The sequence below is a fragment of the Sphaeramia orbicularis genome, chromosome 15 (assembly GCF_902148855.1).
Source record: "Sphaeramia orbicularis chromosome 15, fSphaOr1.1, whole genome shotgun sequence".
Classification (NCBI taxonomy): Eukaryota; Metazoa; Chordata; class Actinopteri; order Kurtiformes; family Apogonidae; genus Sphaeramia; species Sphaeramia orbicularis.
The window spans coordinates 28,734,400-28,749,780 of record NC_043971.1 but is presented as its reverse complement, the minus strand read 5'-3'; the positions used below and the strand labels follow the sequence as shown (position 1 = coordinate 28,749,780).

Here is a 15,381-nt window from a genome sequence, read left to right as displayed (position 1 = left end):
TGCTTTTCTTACTTAGTTTTCATAGCAAATAGTCATAGCAATAAAATATCTAATATCTATTTTACACTTGGTTAACTTAGATAATTTGTTTTTTTCTGACATTTTCTTTGTGTGTATCATTTCATTTCCCTCAACCACAAGTGAATTAGTTATTTGAATGGGTACAGCATGTTCTCACTGTGTATTGAAACAGTTTAACTCCTTCACAGGGCATTTGTAATTACCTTTTGCTAAGATAATGTGACCTGGTAGATAAAATTGAAAGGTTTTTGTCTGAAGTGAAAGATATTGCATTATGTTCCTCATTTCAGCATTTTGAAAGATTGATGTTTAAAATCATATTTTTTCTTTTATCCACCTTGGCATTGGTTGTAACATTGAAAGTGAAGGGAATATCCATCCTAAAAGCCCTATCCACAGCTGTTATTCCTATGACCTTGGATAGTTAAATCAATATTACAAATTCTCTCTTGAAGCTGAAGTCGAGCCTAATCTGTGATGACAACAAGACCTGTCCCACTGATAATCAGTGAGAGGCTGCCTCCGTGGCCTGGACAATATTTGTTTGTGCATGAATCTGAACATATTCATCCAAATCATCTGGCATCATCTGAATAACACTCTGCAGGGGACTGAATTTTCATCTGAAATTGCATCTACTGACTGTTCACACTATTTCCTCGCAGGTCAAACCCAGCTGTAAAGTGGTACCCAATGGAAAAATAACCCCGACAGCCAAACACAAGGCCAACAGCCTCGGCAAGAAATGTCTGGCTGAGGACAAGGAGAGAAGCAAGGATAAGGAAAAGGAAAAGGAGGAGAGAAACGAGAAGGAGGAGAGGAAAGAGGAAGAATCATCAGAGGAGAGCAGAGCAGAGGAGCAGGCTTTCTTAGTAGAGCTCTACAAGTACATGAAAGAAAGAGACACGCCCATAGAGAGGATCCCCTTCCTCGGCTTCAAACAGAGTGAGTAGGGCAACTTATTCTTTTTCCCTCGCTGGAAATATTTAAACAATGGAGTACACTAGTTTAGACTCGATAGTCTAATAGTAAAGTTTGTGCGGATGCCTTTTCCCCGGGCTGCTCTGTAGATTTAGGTCATAATATCACCAGTGGGGAAGGTGAGGAGGCTGGTGGGAGATTAAAAGCAGTAAGAGGCACCTTTAGGAACAAGCATAAATCTACAATAAAACACAAAAGAAACCCTCTGCTTCCCATTCAAAGAGGAAAACACATTAGTTGAAACCCTAAAATATACAGAAGAAAGAATAGAGGTGTAAAGAAGTCTCAAATTAGTTTTTTTAGATCAGAATGAAACTGCACATGCTCGAGTGTCAACAGGGAAAAACCCTGTGTGGATTTTAATCAGCATCTGTAACCACATACTATCTATAGTGCCCCCTCACTGTGATCACAGGACTAACAGTTACCTTTTTTAATCAAGTCAAGGACATTTCTTATCCTTAACATTTAGAGTTAAAGAGGAAGAAGAGCACCTGTGTAGACATAGTGCCCACAACCATTAAATTACATACTTGATAAAAATCACAACTAATCTGTAGCAATAATAAACCAGAGGAATTATTGTCTACGTTGAGAGAAATCACATCTAGCATTTTGTGAAAAACTCTGGAGGCTCCCTGTCAGAGCACATTGTGACTTGCTTTTATATTGAAGAGAGTATCTTCTCATTCTTGTCAGAGGGGTTTCTTGTGAAGGCCAAGAACGTCCTCTAACTGTGTTAAAAGAACATCACATGTATGGAAAACACGTCTGTTGAAGATAAAAGATTTCTGATATAGGTCAGGTGCTTAGCTTGCACTCAGTGTGCACAGGACATTAGGCCCGAAACATGCACACAAAACATCACAGAGGGCACGTCCTGGTCTTTTGAAACTGAAAAAGTGAGTTTGTTTTAGTCGTTTGATCTCAAGGCAAAACTCAGGAGAACGTGGTCTCTCGGCTCAAACTGTGGTTTTTCAAATTTACTTCTTTCTCAGTCTTTATTCAAAGAAGGAAATCACATTTTGTGTTCAGCTCAACTCATTTCAAATGAGCCAGGAAAGATTTAGTCATTTACATCAAAATGTAGCACGACAGCACAAGCAAATTAAAGAGACGGGAAGGAGAAGGATATGTCTACTGTTTATAACTGTGACAGTTTATAGGACAGTAAAACTCATTACTATAAACTATTACATGAAGGTAACCTGTGGTCGCCTTGACACTGCTAACCTCACCGCAGTATTTTGACAATCCTGTCATCTTGATTGCTGACATGTTGTTGCTTAAATAGGTCATTGTGGTTTAGGGAAGTAGAGGAGGGGGATACGACGAGGTAAAGAGAGAGAATGCAGAAGACGAGGGGAGAATTACATACCCATCATGCTTTATTTTTAGTTGGCATTTCTCTGTTTGAGCTCTGACTAAAGTCGAGGTCTACGTGCCAACTGTTTTACATACAGTACATGCTTTGAATCTCAAAACCAGACACATCATAGGCAAGGCCCTCATTAAATGGTGAAATCATGCTGTTTAAACTTCGTCCTTGGCAGTGAGCACACATCAGCACATGTAAAGGAGAAGGGGGGGGAGAAAAATACCAAAAAACATCATAATTAATACAACAAACCCTTAGATGTAATCAGGACCCTGTTTTCATATTCCTCTCTTTAAACTTGCTACAAATGCATTGAAAGATCAAAGAACACACTTTCCTGTAATGGAAATCGAAATTATGTTATTTTAGTTATGTTTGAGTAATAGTATTTTTATGAAGTTCTCTGGAGCTTAACAAAGCAACAGATGGTTGAATGATTTACCAGATTTACCCATGCTTTGTTGGCTTAAGTATCCATTTGATTCACTTCCAAAAAGCCATATCTAAATGCTAGCATGGGTGATTTATGTATATTCCACCTCATCTCCTAACTGTGAAGCCCTAACCAAGACATCTTTTTTTTTTAATTTTATGTGGGAATTGTGGATCATTACAGGCCAGCAGAGACGGACAAATCACTAAAATCCAGTCAATTAACCTTTTACTCAGATGACTCATAATGTATTTTTAAGCCCAGTTAAAATGATTATGTTTGTTGCTCGTGTCTTCTTGTTTGCCTAGCTCCTTGCTCATGTTGAATTTATATTTCTCACCAGGGATTGTATGCATTAAACATCTTAGAGGTGCAGAGGTGCTGATCTGAGACCAAGTGGCCTCTTAACTCCGAGTCTGTAATCATCACATGCCTCTTAAAACTGCAGTATTCAATAGACATTCACTTGTACAGCTTAAAAATATATATTTTTCGTCTTTGAAATGTTGGCAGAATGGCTTCATTCACCAGTGCTGTGGATAACTTCTTTGAAAAATAATGGAATATGAGGTTGTCAAGTATTACGTTTCTCCAGTAAATCCATTCATACTGTGGAGGCTAAATGTATATTGGCACCAGAATCACAGGAAATGACAGAAAATGGTTGGCTGTTACATTCTGGGAGCAATACAGCATGAGAGGGAAACTGTGGGAGCAGTTTATTCATGCGAGTAACCGTCCTTTTATTTTTTTTATCACTTGATTAATATTGACTTTGCTCTACAGCTGCTCCCATTGAAGTCGTATGGGTGCAGCAGACGTGTTGAAAGAAATGTGCGATGGAGTGGGTTAAGCAGTTAAAGGAGGTAGTGTGTACATTGTACATTCTAAATGCCCTTGATGGCAAGGATTGTATATGTGTGTGTGTGTGTGTGTGTGTGTGTGTGTGTGTATGAGCGGTTATTACAGCCGCATGTGTGCTTCAGCGCTTGTGCATCAGCATGTGATTGTGAACATCAGTTCCAATTTGTCTCCGTCTTTCAGCCTTGTTGTCTAATTGCCATGCCATCGGTGTGTCAGTGAGGCTGCATTGTGTTTCTGTTTTGTCATCCTTATCTCAGTGATAATTGCCCCTGCCAAATAGAGGGGAATTAAGAAAAGAAATTGCTAATGACAAGACATCTAAGAAAAGGCATGTTCTCTCATTTCCTTTATCTGTTCTGTTCCCTCCCAGTCCTGTGTGCTATTGTGGTAATTACAGTCGATGCATAACAAGCTAGTTAAATAGACCATCTTTCTGTTTCTACAGTCAGAAAGCACAATATGCCGGAGTGCTCAGTTCAAACAGAAAAACCTACCCAGCTCCCTTTGTTATTCCACCCGTGAATTGACAACGGTCGCAGAGAGGAGGGAAGGAAAAAATCAATGCTGTCAAAAGCGGAGATAGGAAAATGTCATTTTGACAAATGCAAGGCTTTGTGTACGCACAGATTGAATTTTGATGGATTTCTTCCCAGGCGAGGCCTCCTTTTCTTATTTATAGGCCTTCATATAAAATGTTAAACAATGATGTTACGGAAAGCAAATACAAATGTCATTGGCATTAAGAGTCCTGCAATGAACTTGTGGTTCTTTGTTTGTATGAAATTTGTTTCTTTCAAAGATAGACAGCCATTTGAAGCCGCTCTGAACGCTTTCATAGCTATTTTTAGGAAAATGTTACACAAGACTTGTATTTTGATATGGTCTGTCACAGGGTGTTTGCATGGGGAAATCAATGCAAATTAATTTGCATTAGTTCAAACAGAAGTATGAGCATTCTGCCAAGCGTTTGATGCTTGTAATGGTTTTCATTCATACCTGCGGGCTGCAACTGAAGGTTAACAAATCTCTTTGTCAGGATGAAGCACATGTTGTATTATATCACATAGTGGCGATTGTACAAGTATTCAATATTCATTTGCATCTTTTCAACTCAACTGCAGCAGTGCTTTGTGTGACATTTAAAATAAGGTGCTTTCATGCTGCCACGCCAAATATGTAGTTATATTCTCATTAAGATTATCCAATAAAAAAGTCTGTGAGGATTAAAAACACAAAACCTGTCATCAAATTATACACTGTGATGCATTTAATATCGATTGAACCTATCATACCTATCATCATATAAATTGTATAAAATTAGTTCCACATCGATGAACACCAAGATTAAAACACTGCTTACATGCATAATCATCAGCTATAATAATCAATAATGACTACTCTAAACTAAATTATGGATTCAGGGCTTTCACTTGTAATGTAAATTATGTTATTGTTACACCTACTCCAGTAAAAGATCACTTCTTCCAACCGTGTATGTATTCCTCTGGTGTCAAGACTGTACATGACGTGATGTGTTTGAGCTCAGGTTCTTTCCCAGAGTTCCTGACTGCCTTGTTTGTCTTCTGTCTCCCACAGTCAACCTTTGGACTATGTTTCAAGCTGCTCAGAAACTCGGAGGATATGAGTTGGTAAGTATTCACATATGTGGCAATATATTCCTTCTCTTCGTCAAGGTCCCTCCCACCCTCCTTCCCTCTATCTCCCCCTCTGCCTGTTGTCTACCCTCTCCTGCTCTTTTCCTCCCATTATCTTTCCTTTTTTTCCTCATCTTCTTTCTCTCCCCCCTGTATATTTCTGTGTTTTCCCTCCTTGAGGTTAGTCACTATTTTCTCAAGAAGAAAGTCTCACTCAGAGCCACATTTAGCAAAAATGATGCCGTTGTTTCAAAACCCCCTTGGAGTGGAAAACACATGTTCCTCCACTCTGCACTGGTCAGAAGGAAATTGGTCAAATCGCTCATTTTTTCCCAAGTTGGTTTTGATGTAAAACACGCATATATGCCCACAAGCGTCTATGTGCACACACACACACACACACACACACACACACACACACACACACACACACACACACACACACACACACATACACAAGACAAAAGAGGCTAAAACAGTGTGTGTGTGACTCAGAGGTGAAAGAAAAAGAAGCATAACTTTGTCAGCCTTACCTGCTATTTGTTCCCTCACTATTTGAGTGTTTGTAAACTGAAGTCAAAGTTTGATTTAAATGCATGCCTGTTTCTTCATTAGCTAACTGGTATAATGTCATCCAAACAGACAGCCCGACCAGGCCATAAACAGGATACAGCTCATATAATTGGGGCTCGTATCCTTTTAAAGCCCCTATATCTGTAGCTGATTATCTCACGTTTCATGTCGAGGCTTTGTTAGCTCTGTGGCAGCCTGGAGTTTTGTGTTTTGTGTTGTAACCCATCATCTGTTTTGGTATAAGAGGTTACAGCAGGAACAACTGACTTCATGATGTTAACAGAACTTATTATGTTAGAGAATTGAGTGTTGAGGATTCAATAACTGGAACATCATGAGCCAGCAACTCCCCAAGACCTCAAAATGATGTCAGCCACTTATGCTTTTCTCTTTTGTCGTCCCCCCCCCCCCCCCACACACACACACACACACATATTTTTCCAATTTATCTTTCTGAATTCAACTCATTGTCATCTCCTTTTTTTGGTCTCTCTTTTTCTTCCCTTCCATCCCTCCAGATCACAGTTCGCAGACAGTGGAAACATGTATATGATGAATTAGGCGGGAACCCCAGCAGCACAAGTGCCGCCACATGTACACGGAGACACTACGAGAGGTGAGTTATTATGTTCGGTGGTTATATGTGTCACCATATTGTTGTGCACGTGTGCACCTCCCACCTCCCTGTTGCATCAAATATGATTTGCTTATGCTTTATTCATAGTATCAGTTCAGTACAAGATAAATATTAATGTTATGTAGTCAATGCAGTTATATACTGTATATAAAAATAATTAGTTTTGAGGATTTGAGATAATTGCCTGGATCTCCTTTAATTATATATATAAATAGATTCCTCATGAGAATGATGAAACTGGATTCAGTAATTTTTCTAGCATTCATTGATCAGTTGTGTGGCACTATGGAACCAATTACACAGTAAACCCCACCCTTCCAGCTCTACAAGCCAGCTTAAGAGGATTAAAATACTCAAAATCATGGCAAAGTTTTGAATTATTAACTGACCTATATATATATAATACAGAAATATACAGTAACAATTTTCCTCCGCAGTATACGTTGCAAGCATTCAGAGCTGCAAGATAAAATGGAAATGCCGGTTTAATATATTCATCTAATCAGTCAGATACTGCAGCATTTTGAACCTCCACATAATCACTCAGATGTTATTACTAAACCAAAGCAAGCATATGGATATGATCCTCAGGGAGCTGTGAGGGTATTATGCAGGGCTGCTTGCACATATTCACACACACAAACACAACACATGCACACACCCACCCACTTTCCCAAGGTTAAACAAATGCCAAATACGATCTTCCCAACACAAGATAACCAGACGCTCGTGAAGCAGGTCATTCCTTCAGGCCGATGACCCTCTCCACATCCCTCAGGCTGCTGTAGCTTCATGCATTAACACAGCTCTGGCACACACTCACCTGTCAGTAACTGAGCTATATGCCAGTAGTGTAGTGTACCATATGACGGGGGCCAGGCGGCTTCATATTGTGTAAGGATTGCATGCAGTAAGTGAATTTGCAAGCGCAGGCGGTGGTGGCCAAACTGCTTTTCTTGGAAATGTGTGAAGCCAGAGCGTATTGTTCAGTGAGTTATATAGTACACAAGCTGACAGTGTGCCTCTAAATGTTCATCTCATGGCACTTTCAGCATTTGAGGTGAGTCCCATTTCCTCTTCACTGGAAAAGGGGGTATACGGTTTGAAGGTGGAGCTGCTCCACAGTGGTATTCATTATTTATACTAATAATAGATACAGCTTTCAACACCTGGTGTCAAAGATGGTGTGGACCAAAAGTGGTTTTATTGCAAAACCTGTCTGATTCTTGTTTTGCTGCTTTTTATCTTGTTCCAAAATCAGTCCAATCTGTCTGCGTCTCGAAATCACTCGGACGCCAGATGTGAGAGTCTATATTGTTTATCACTTTATAGGGTATAAATAGGGTCGTAGCGAGGCAGGCTGGGTAGGACGAAGCGCTGAGGTGTGACTGCTGCTGCGCTGGCCTTTCTCTCTCCAGCCACTGAGAGAAAATAATGCTGAATCAATACAAAGCAATAATATCCACACACTGCAGTGAATATCAGGCTGACAGAGAGAGAGAGAGAGAGAGAAGGTGTATCGGGGAGAGTGGGGGTGATGGGGCATGTGTGTAAGAGAGAGAGAGGGGGGGGAAAGATCAGCTGAAGCTGAGCAAGTTTCCATTCAGGGGAATAATTTTAGCTGAGCCTTGGTGTTTGGGCTGCTTGGAGGGCAATTAGCTTCATTGTATTAACTCAGCAAACACGGCCATTCTCTCTGCATGATGAATGAGGCTGTTTGTGGGCTCGCTGAAGTGTGTGTTTGTTCCCTAGAGGCGTCTTTGTTTCCCCCTTTAATCATTAGTCAATGTGCTACAAAAATATAATTCATGGGGAAGAATGTACAGTGTACAAACTGGAACAACACTTAGGTTTTACTCTTCTCTCAGAAGGATCACTTATGATTTGCCTCAGCAGGCCAAAATAGCAGAGAGGAGGAAATAAAAAGTGTTAAGCTAGGAGGAAGAAAGGAAACAATATTTTAGGCATAATAGTTTTAAATTAAGTAGATATTTTTGGCTGCCTTGGTGTTATTTGGGTTAAAGACAGTGAATATCCACCAGTATTCAGCTCTTATTCTAAATTATACACATTATTCCCTTACCACTCTAATGGCAAAATCATATGAAATGGTTTCCTAGGAGATGTTATTGTGAAAGATGGAGCCAGGGGCATAATCACTATATTTATGCTGTCCAGGAGCAGGCAGTAATCACTGCTAGTAATGGAGTTACATAGCTCGAATTGAACAGGAGATAACCTCAGCTAATTGTCATTTTCAAAGTTACTGTTTTTTATCCGCAGAGCGGCGTTCATTAGCGCACAGGGAGAAATCAATGTAGAAATGTCCAAACCAAGGTCTGGCGCTGCAGCTATGGGGAAGCTTTAATGATATTTATTTAAACCGTTTCCCGAGATTAGCTGTCAGGGCCCAGCGCTCTGAATTAAAAATGAGGTCATGAAAAAGATGGCATCAATAACCTTGAAATAGACTGCCTTTTGCTTCTGTGCTGTGCCATTTTCTCTGTGCTGCCCCCCCTCCCCCCCCCCACCCCTCTCTCTCGCTCCCTGCCTTGCACTTCATGCTGTTTCTTTCATTATACAGGTCAGCGCCTTTTAACAGCTCCTACATATTTAATCTTCCTGGTTTCCTACGTGATCTCTTGTTACAGAAACATCACATTTCACTATCTCTGTTCATTTCTGCCTGTTACAGATTTTTAATACCTCACCATGCCTTGGCAGTCTAATGTAATTGCACAACAGGGTTGGTATTGGGGTGGGGGGGGTTGTGGAGGGGGGTATCCATGGCAACAGAGAAGCAATTTAGAATAATTTGCTATTTAAAAACTCTGAGGTTTTGGGCAATGGCGGAGAGTGCAGATGAGGGGTTTTGGATTAAATCATTTTATCTTAAGCATTAGATGTTTGCCAGATGTACTGTACATATAGTCTGTGGCCTGTGAGATATTCTCTAGTTCAGATCGTGCAGATATGTGTTTTCTTTTAAGACAGATGCACGCCTGTTCCAATTTTAGTTGAGTAGATGTTTTATTGATTCAGCCTTTATTCATTCCTCGTGGTATCAGTGTTCCTCTGCATTCACCGCTCTCCAGACACAAAAATACATTTGCAGTTCCTAATTATTATGAAACCTTGAGCCAGTCCTCACACTGAGAATTGCAATAGAACCAGGGATGCATTTGACACTGAAAAAAGACACAAGAGATCGTTTTAATTTTACTCTGCTAGATGCCCAGTATCTTGCACTCGTCAGCATCTCTCTGCTTTGTCCTTGCTGTATTGCAGATACATCAAATATGGTGCATTACACTTTAGCATGTCTTGTCTATTACTGTAGCTCAAACACAGTTTCAATTATTCCGGTCTCTTGTTCTAAAGCTGATGGTATCATTGGATTACAATGGGAGGCAGTGGGGAGGGATATCACCTTTATATCCTCCCACATTTATTCCCAAAACTGAGAGGAGCAGAAGGATAAAGAGAGAGAAACCACGGGAGATTATAATGCATAGGTAAAGCTGATTTCATATAAATACATGAAGTAGAAGAAAGAGAAAGTTAAGACAGAAAGAGAGGTTGCAATATGAGAACATTATTGTATTTTGTCTGTCTTCATTCTTTATCCATATAAACAATGCCTCAACATGTTGTCCGCATCAAAAGCGTGGCCAAATTCTTTGTATACCCATGACTCTTCTACTGAATCTGGATGTCAGCTAAAGTGGGAGAGCAGCCAAAGAGCTGCATGTTCTTTACACTAAAATAGCAGGCAGCTATTTTAACCTCTGAAAGCTAGATAGTTTCCTGAAGACAAAATGCCTCATTGAGCACACAGTGATAAAAGCTTTTTTCGTAGCGATCTAACAAATCACAATATTAGATGATTTCTTTTTCATCAAATTTAATCAAAGAGTCCAAGGTTTCTTTCCCCGTTGGCAGTGAGAAATCACAAATTACAGCACTGACATGTGACAAGCAATCGACTGTATGAGAATCTATTCAAGTCTACTGAGATTAATAACTAGTTCAGTGTAGCAAATTAAATTAATGACATTTTTCGCAGAGATCTCAGTCAGCTGTGCAGCAGCAAGAGGGAACATATGCTGTTTATTTAGTGAGTAACTAAAAGACTTAAGTGTGTCTTTATGCAGAATGGTACACATTTATTTTAAACAGTTAGCACTCGTCTTGGCTCACACCTGCTATTCTGAATGCTTACTGCGAGCTGCTGCAGGAGCAGCTAATGAGAGCAAACCCCGGGGGAACAGTAGAGGTCATTTTAAATCTGGTATTTCCAGACTTGACAAAGGACTTAAGTTTTTCATACATTCCTGTGCTGCCCTCCTGTTTTAACTGCATGAATGAGGGTCACCTCAAGTGGTTTGGCTTTGAGACAAAAGAGGGGCTTTGAGGCATGAATCCAAAGCAGAGGGAACTGCTACAATGTCTGTTTATCCCTCTGCTGGCATCTGGTCTTTATCTGTTTCTGTGTCTCAGTTATTGTTTTCACAGCGCTGTGATGATGCATAATCATTGCATTCATATTTAATAAACATTTGATTGAATTGTTTTTATTTTATTCTTATATCCTGACAGGCCTGTAAAAGTTAGTCGTTTTCTTTCATCCAAATCTTTCTACAGCCCCTGGGGCTAGTCCACGAGCTCTTTAAATAGTTTCTTTGCCTCTTTTTTTTTTTTTTTACACATGAAGCAGCTCTTGTGATCTTAACACAACACCAGCTAAAATTAATTTCAGCAGGAATGGGAGGGAAATTGTTGAAATGGAACAGCCCGCAGGCTTTTTCCACTGATTTGGTGACTTAGGCATTTCTTGGATTTTAACACACTGCTTGTTCCTGTAACACAAAACTCAGATGAGAGCAGCACATTGCTGGTAAAGACACCTTGTTTTTGCCAAGTTGTCTTTTTTTGGGGGTGTTGATGCTTTGTGAGCAATCTATTATTTCAAAGACACAAACATGCTTAGTTAACAGTTGTGGCCTGATGAATTACCCTGTCATGTATTGTGGTGATTTTAGAGAAGATCAGTCAAATATTTATTATATGTTAAGCAATATCCTTCTAGGTTTATACATTTAACACCTTGCTCACTCTATGTTTAATCTCAGCACTGCATATTTTAGTTGCCTGAATGTGTTATCAACATGGAAAACGGCTGCTTAAACAAAAGCTGGGTGATAAATTGGCATGAGAGGAAGTTAAGTATTTATTGACCTCATAAAAATGTTACCTCTCCTGCCTTAATGAAATTCTTTCCTGGAATCTCTCAGAGCAGCACACTCCCCCAAGTGGCTCAAATTATTTACTACACTTGGCTCTCTCTCCACTAATGCAGTGGCTGCCAAGCTCAACCCTTCCCCTTCCTTGCAGGAAATTACTACTTATATAAGTGGTATTGTATTATGAGTCCTATATTACATGATCATGACAGAGTTATATTTGCACCACTAGAAAATATTCTATTCTTTCACAGCAGTGGCTCTGTTGTAATTTTATTCTTCAGCCTTTTTTCATGGAGTTAAAAATGGACACAGCACACAGGAGACTCTGCTTGATTTAGTTTTCAGTCATTTTAAGAAAAGTACATATTTCTAAATGTGTCTTTTAGTTGATGATGCAGTATGTTAATTAAGCATTACAAAGACAATAACTCTGACAGTGTAGGGAACTTCCTGAGACAGATTTTCTTTGGTTTCCTGGCCAACATAACATCTTAGCTTTTCCATTTGGAACTATTTAAGGCTCCAGTAATTTCCCGGGCCCAGCTCTTACATTATCTGGCTCTGTGACACCCCCACCCCCACCCCATATTGACATTCCATAAAGTTGACCCAGGCCAAGGCAGCCATCGCTTTCCCACAGATCACAGCGATAGTCAACTGTGCACCCCCCCAGTATATATTTGCCACTTTTCTGGCACTTTGATCACTAAAAATACAGCCAGACAGTGATCATAGTACATGTCATAAATACTTCTGGGAAAACCAAATCACAGCGTTATAGAATCCAAATGATTATTCTGCGATTCCAAACATAGAGTCTGAGAGCAGGTTGTAAAAATATAACCGCAGCTATTTTTATGTTCATAAAAGCGCCTGTTTTCTAGCACCTTTTCTTCATTCAGAATCATTTTAGCCCTTCATTAACATATTATTAATCCCTCTTTCACTCGCCTTTTCTTTTTCCTTTTCTGCTTCCCTCCCTTCGTCTCTTTCACAACCCTTTTGCTCTCCTTCTTTCCAATAAGTCACATTTAATAGTACATTTCCTTTCTTGGCCTGGGGCCTGGTGCCAGACCAGCTGTATGAAATGTAGTTTCACTGCTTTCCCTGCCAGCACTTTTGTTCAGAGGAAAAATAACAAAAAATCCCACAGAGCCTCTTGAACTCTCTGAGGCTTTTTTTTCTTCCTTTTGAAGAGGAGGCGAAACAGCTCTTGATTCATTGTTTGTTTTACCGCCATGTCCCTTAAAAGGAATAGTGCAACCGTCTCTTGTCGTTACACGAGAAGACCTTATTTTTTCTTATGACTGAGAAAGTCATGTTTCTGTCTGGCTTTTATGGATTGTTATTGTAAAAAAAACTGACAGAGGAGCTGGAGACATTTTCAGTGAAGCTTATTGAAGTTTAGAGTATTGTAGTTTTTCAGTTGTCTTGGTTTCCTCTTCCACAACATTTCCTGTTTCTGGTCTAGTGCCAATTTCCATTTTCTTTTCTGAGCAATAAAAGTCTAAAAGTTTCCCTCACTGGTTTCTTCATGTCATTATTTTACACATGGGTATTGTTATGTTATCCAGATCTTAATGTTCCCATTAGTTATGACATCAGATACGGAAAATTGACTTGGGAACTATTCGGAGGAGAAATAACAGAAGTCAAAAATAGTTGGATGTTTTTCCTACAGAGTATTTCTTGTCACTAATCATGGACTTCATTAAGCTGGAGTACATGCAGCGATCCTGAATGTATTCCAGGCACCTGGACTGTGTGTGTGTAAAACCTGATTCATAATGTTACCAGCAGAAATATTTTATTACTGTAACTGGTTTCAGGGATTAGATGATTAATCACATTAGTAAATTGAAGTAGAAATTATAGATGTGGCTCCTATTACCGGTTTGATGCCGATTCTTTCAGGCATTTACCTCATTTTCAAGTACACACTCACAAACGCACACATGTATATTTTTTTCCGAGGTTAAACTAATACCAAATGTGATCTTTCTCAGCAGGAGATAACTGGTTTTTCACATCCTCTTTCTCTCACACATACACACACTATGGCACTGTTGTGAACCTGGATTTTCCCTAACCCACTTTAATTACAATAGGATTGTTAATGCTTGCCAGGTATTAAAACAAGGCAGTTTAGAGGGGGAGTATTTGATACAGTTCGTGCCTGTGGCAAAGCTGTTGCTCATTTTCCTCCTCATATTACTAAACACAGTGCTTATGTACATTTTGTTCTTTTTTAACAAAACAATTCACTCTTTGTTGTGGACGCTTTAGTTAAAAATAGCCTTGTTTTCTGGTGTTCACGCTGTATTTTATGTAAACATATTTGCAGATAAAATCCAGAACATAAATGAGTGTTTTTACATGTGTGACATGACATAACATGATCATTGCACAAACTCATCTCCATTCCTTTGGCTGCATTCTTCCCCAGGCTCCTCCTTCCTTATGAGAGGCACATTAAGGGCGAGCAGGACAAGCCCCTTCCCTTGGTGAAGCCCAGGAAGCAGGAGGGCGGCCAGGAGAAGGCATCAGGAGCCAAAGCCAAAGGAGTAGGGGCCAAGAAATTGAAAAACCCCAACAATCCCAAGCAGGGCAGTAAAAAGGACAGAGGGGAGATGGTGAAAGGCCAAGAACAATCACAGGTCAGTTACAGAAGTCTCCAAAGTGCTGCCTCAGATGCATTCACTTGCACCATTAATCAGTTTAATCACATAATAATAATAATAATAATAATAATAATAATAATAATAATAATAATAATAATATCATCTTTTATCTTAACAGAATTCTGATATAAGACACCCTAGTCAAGAGGGCAGCAACAAACATGTAAAACACACATATGCAAACGCAACCAGTGAAATAATAGAAGTAAAGAAGACTCAGAGAATACAAAGAGAGGCATACAGGCCTTATGCATAACTTGGTAGAGGTCACGTAAAGCAGCGACATATTTAATAATATACAGCCTTAGAAATAATTATAAGACCACCTGTGATTTTCTGTTGAAACTTAATACAACAGCTCTTCAATGTGACCTTTCGATATTCTGTTCCTGGAATATTAATTGTTTCCGCTTTGGCTTTTTTTCTGCATTTGTCCTTAATTTATAGTTATGTGTTCTTGTTGTCATTAATTTCATTATTATTTATTTCATCAGTAAAGTAAATATTTCATTTGTCTGATGTTGGGTTTTTTTTTGTCTCACATTTGCACATAAGAAATCCCTGATTGATTTCTCAGACACATTAATGACAAATGTTGACTTTCCACTACTTTGCCACAGTGGTTCAATAATTACTTCCAAAGCTGTATACACTAGAGGGTTAGTGGGTCCTGTATAATCCAATGCACTGCATAAAACTCTCCTGTGTTTGATCAAATGCATTGTCTTTGGAATATAGCAGATATGTCAAATACTCTAGCAAAACATATTGAAGTATGACCTTATGATGTGATGCATTCATGCACAGAACATTAGCATTTATATTCCAAGTAGCATCCATATTGGATCACTTTCTAAGTTAGTGGTTCACATTTTATAATTTCTTGCCCTATAATATGCCAAAAGCTCTATA

The 15,381-nt window shown here is 39.3% G+C and overlaps 1 protein-coding gene across 1 annotated transcript in view; it reads left to right on the top strand.

The window, feature by feature from the left end:
• arid5b (AT-rich interaction domain 5B) overlaps positions 1–15,381 on the top strand; it is an 83,155-nt gene that overhangs the window by 62,826 nt on the left and 4,948 nt on the right. The window contains exons 6-9 of the mRNA XM_030155506.1: positions 687–966; positions 5,274–5,326; positions 6,424–6,521; positions 14,235–14,445. Coding sequence (XP_030011366.1) covers positions 687–966; positions 5,274–5,326; positions 6,424–6,521; positions 14,235–14,445 — 642 coding nt within the window. The remainder of the gene's footprint in view (positions 1–686; positions 967–5,273; positions 5,327–6,423; positions 6,522–14,234; positions 14,446–15,381) is intronic.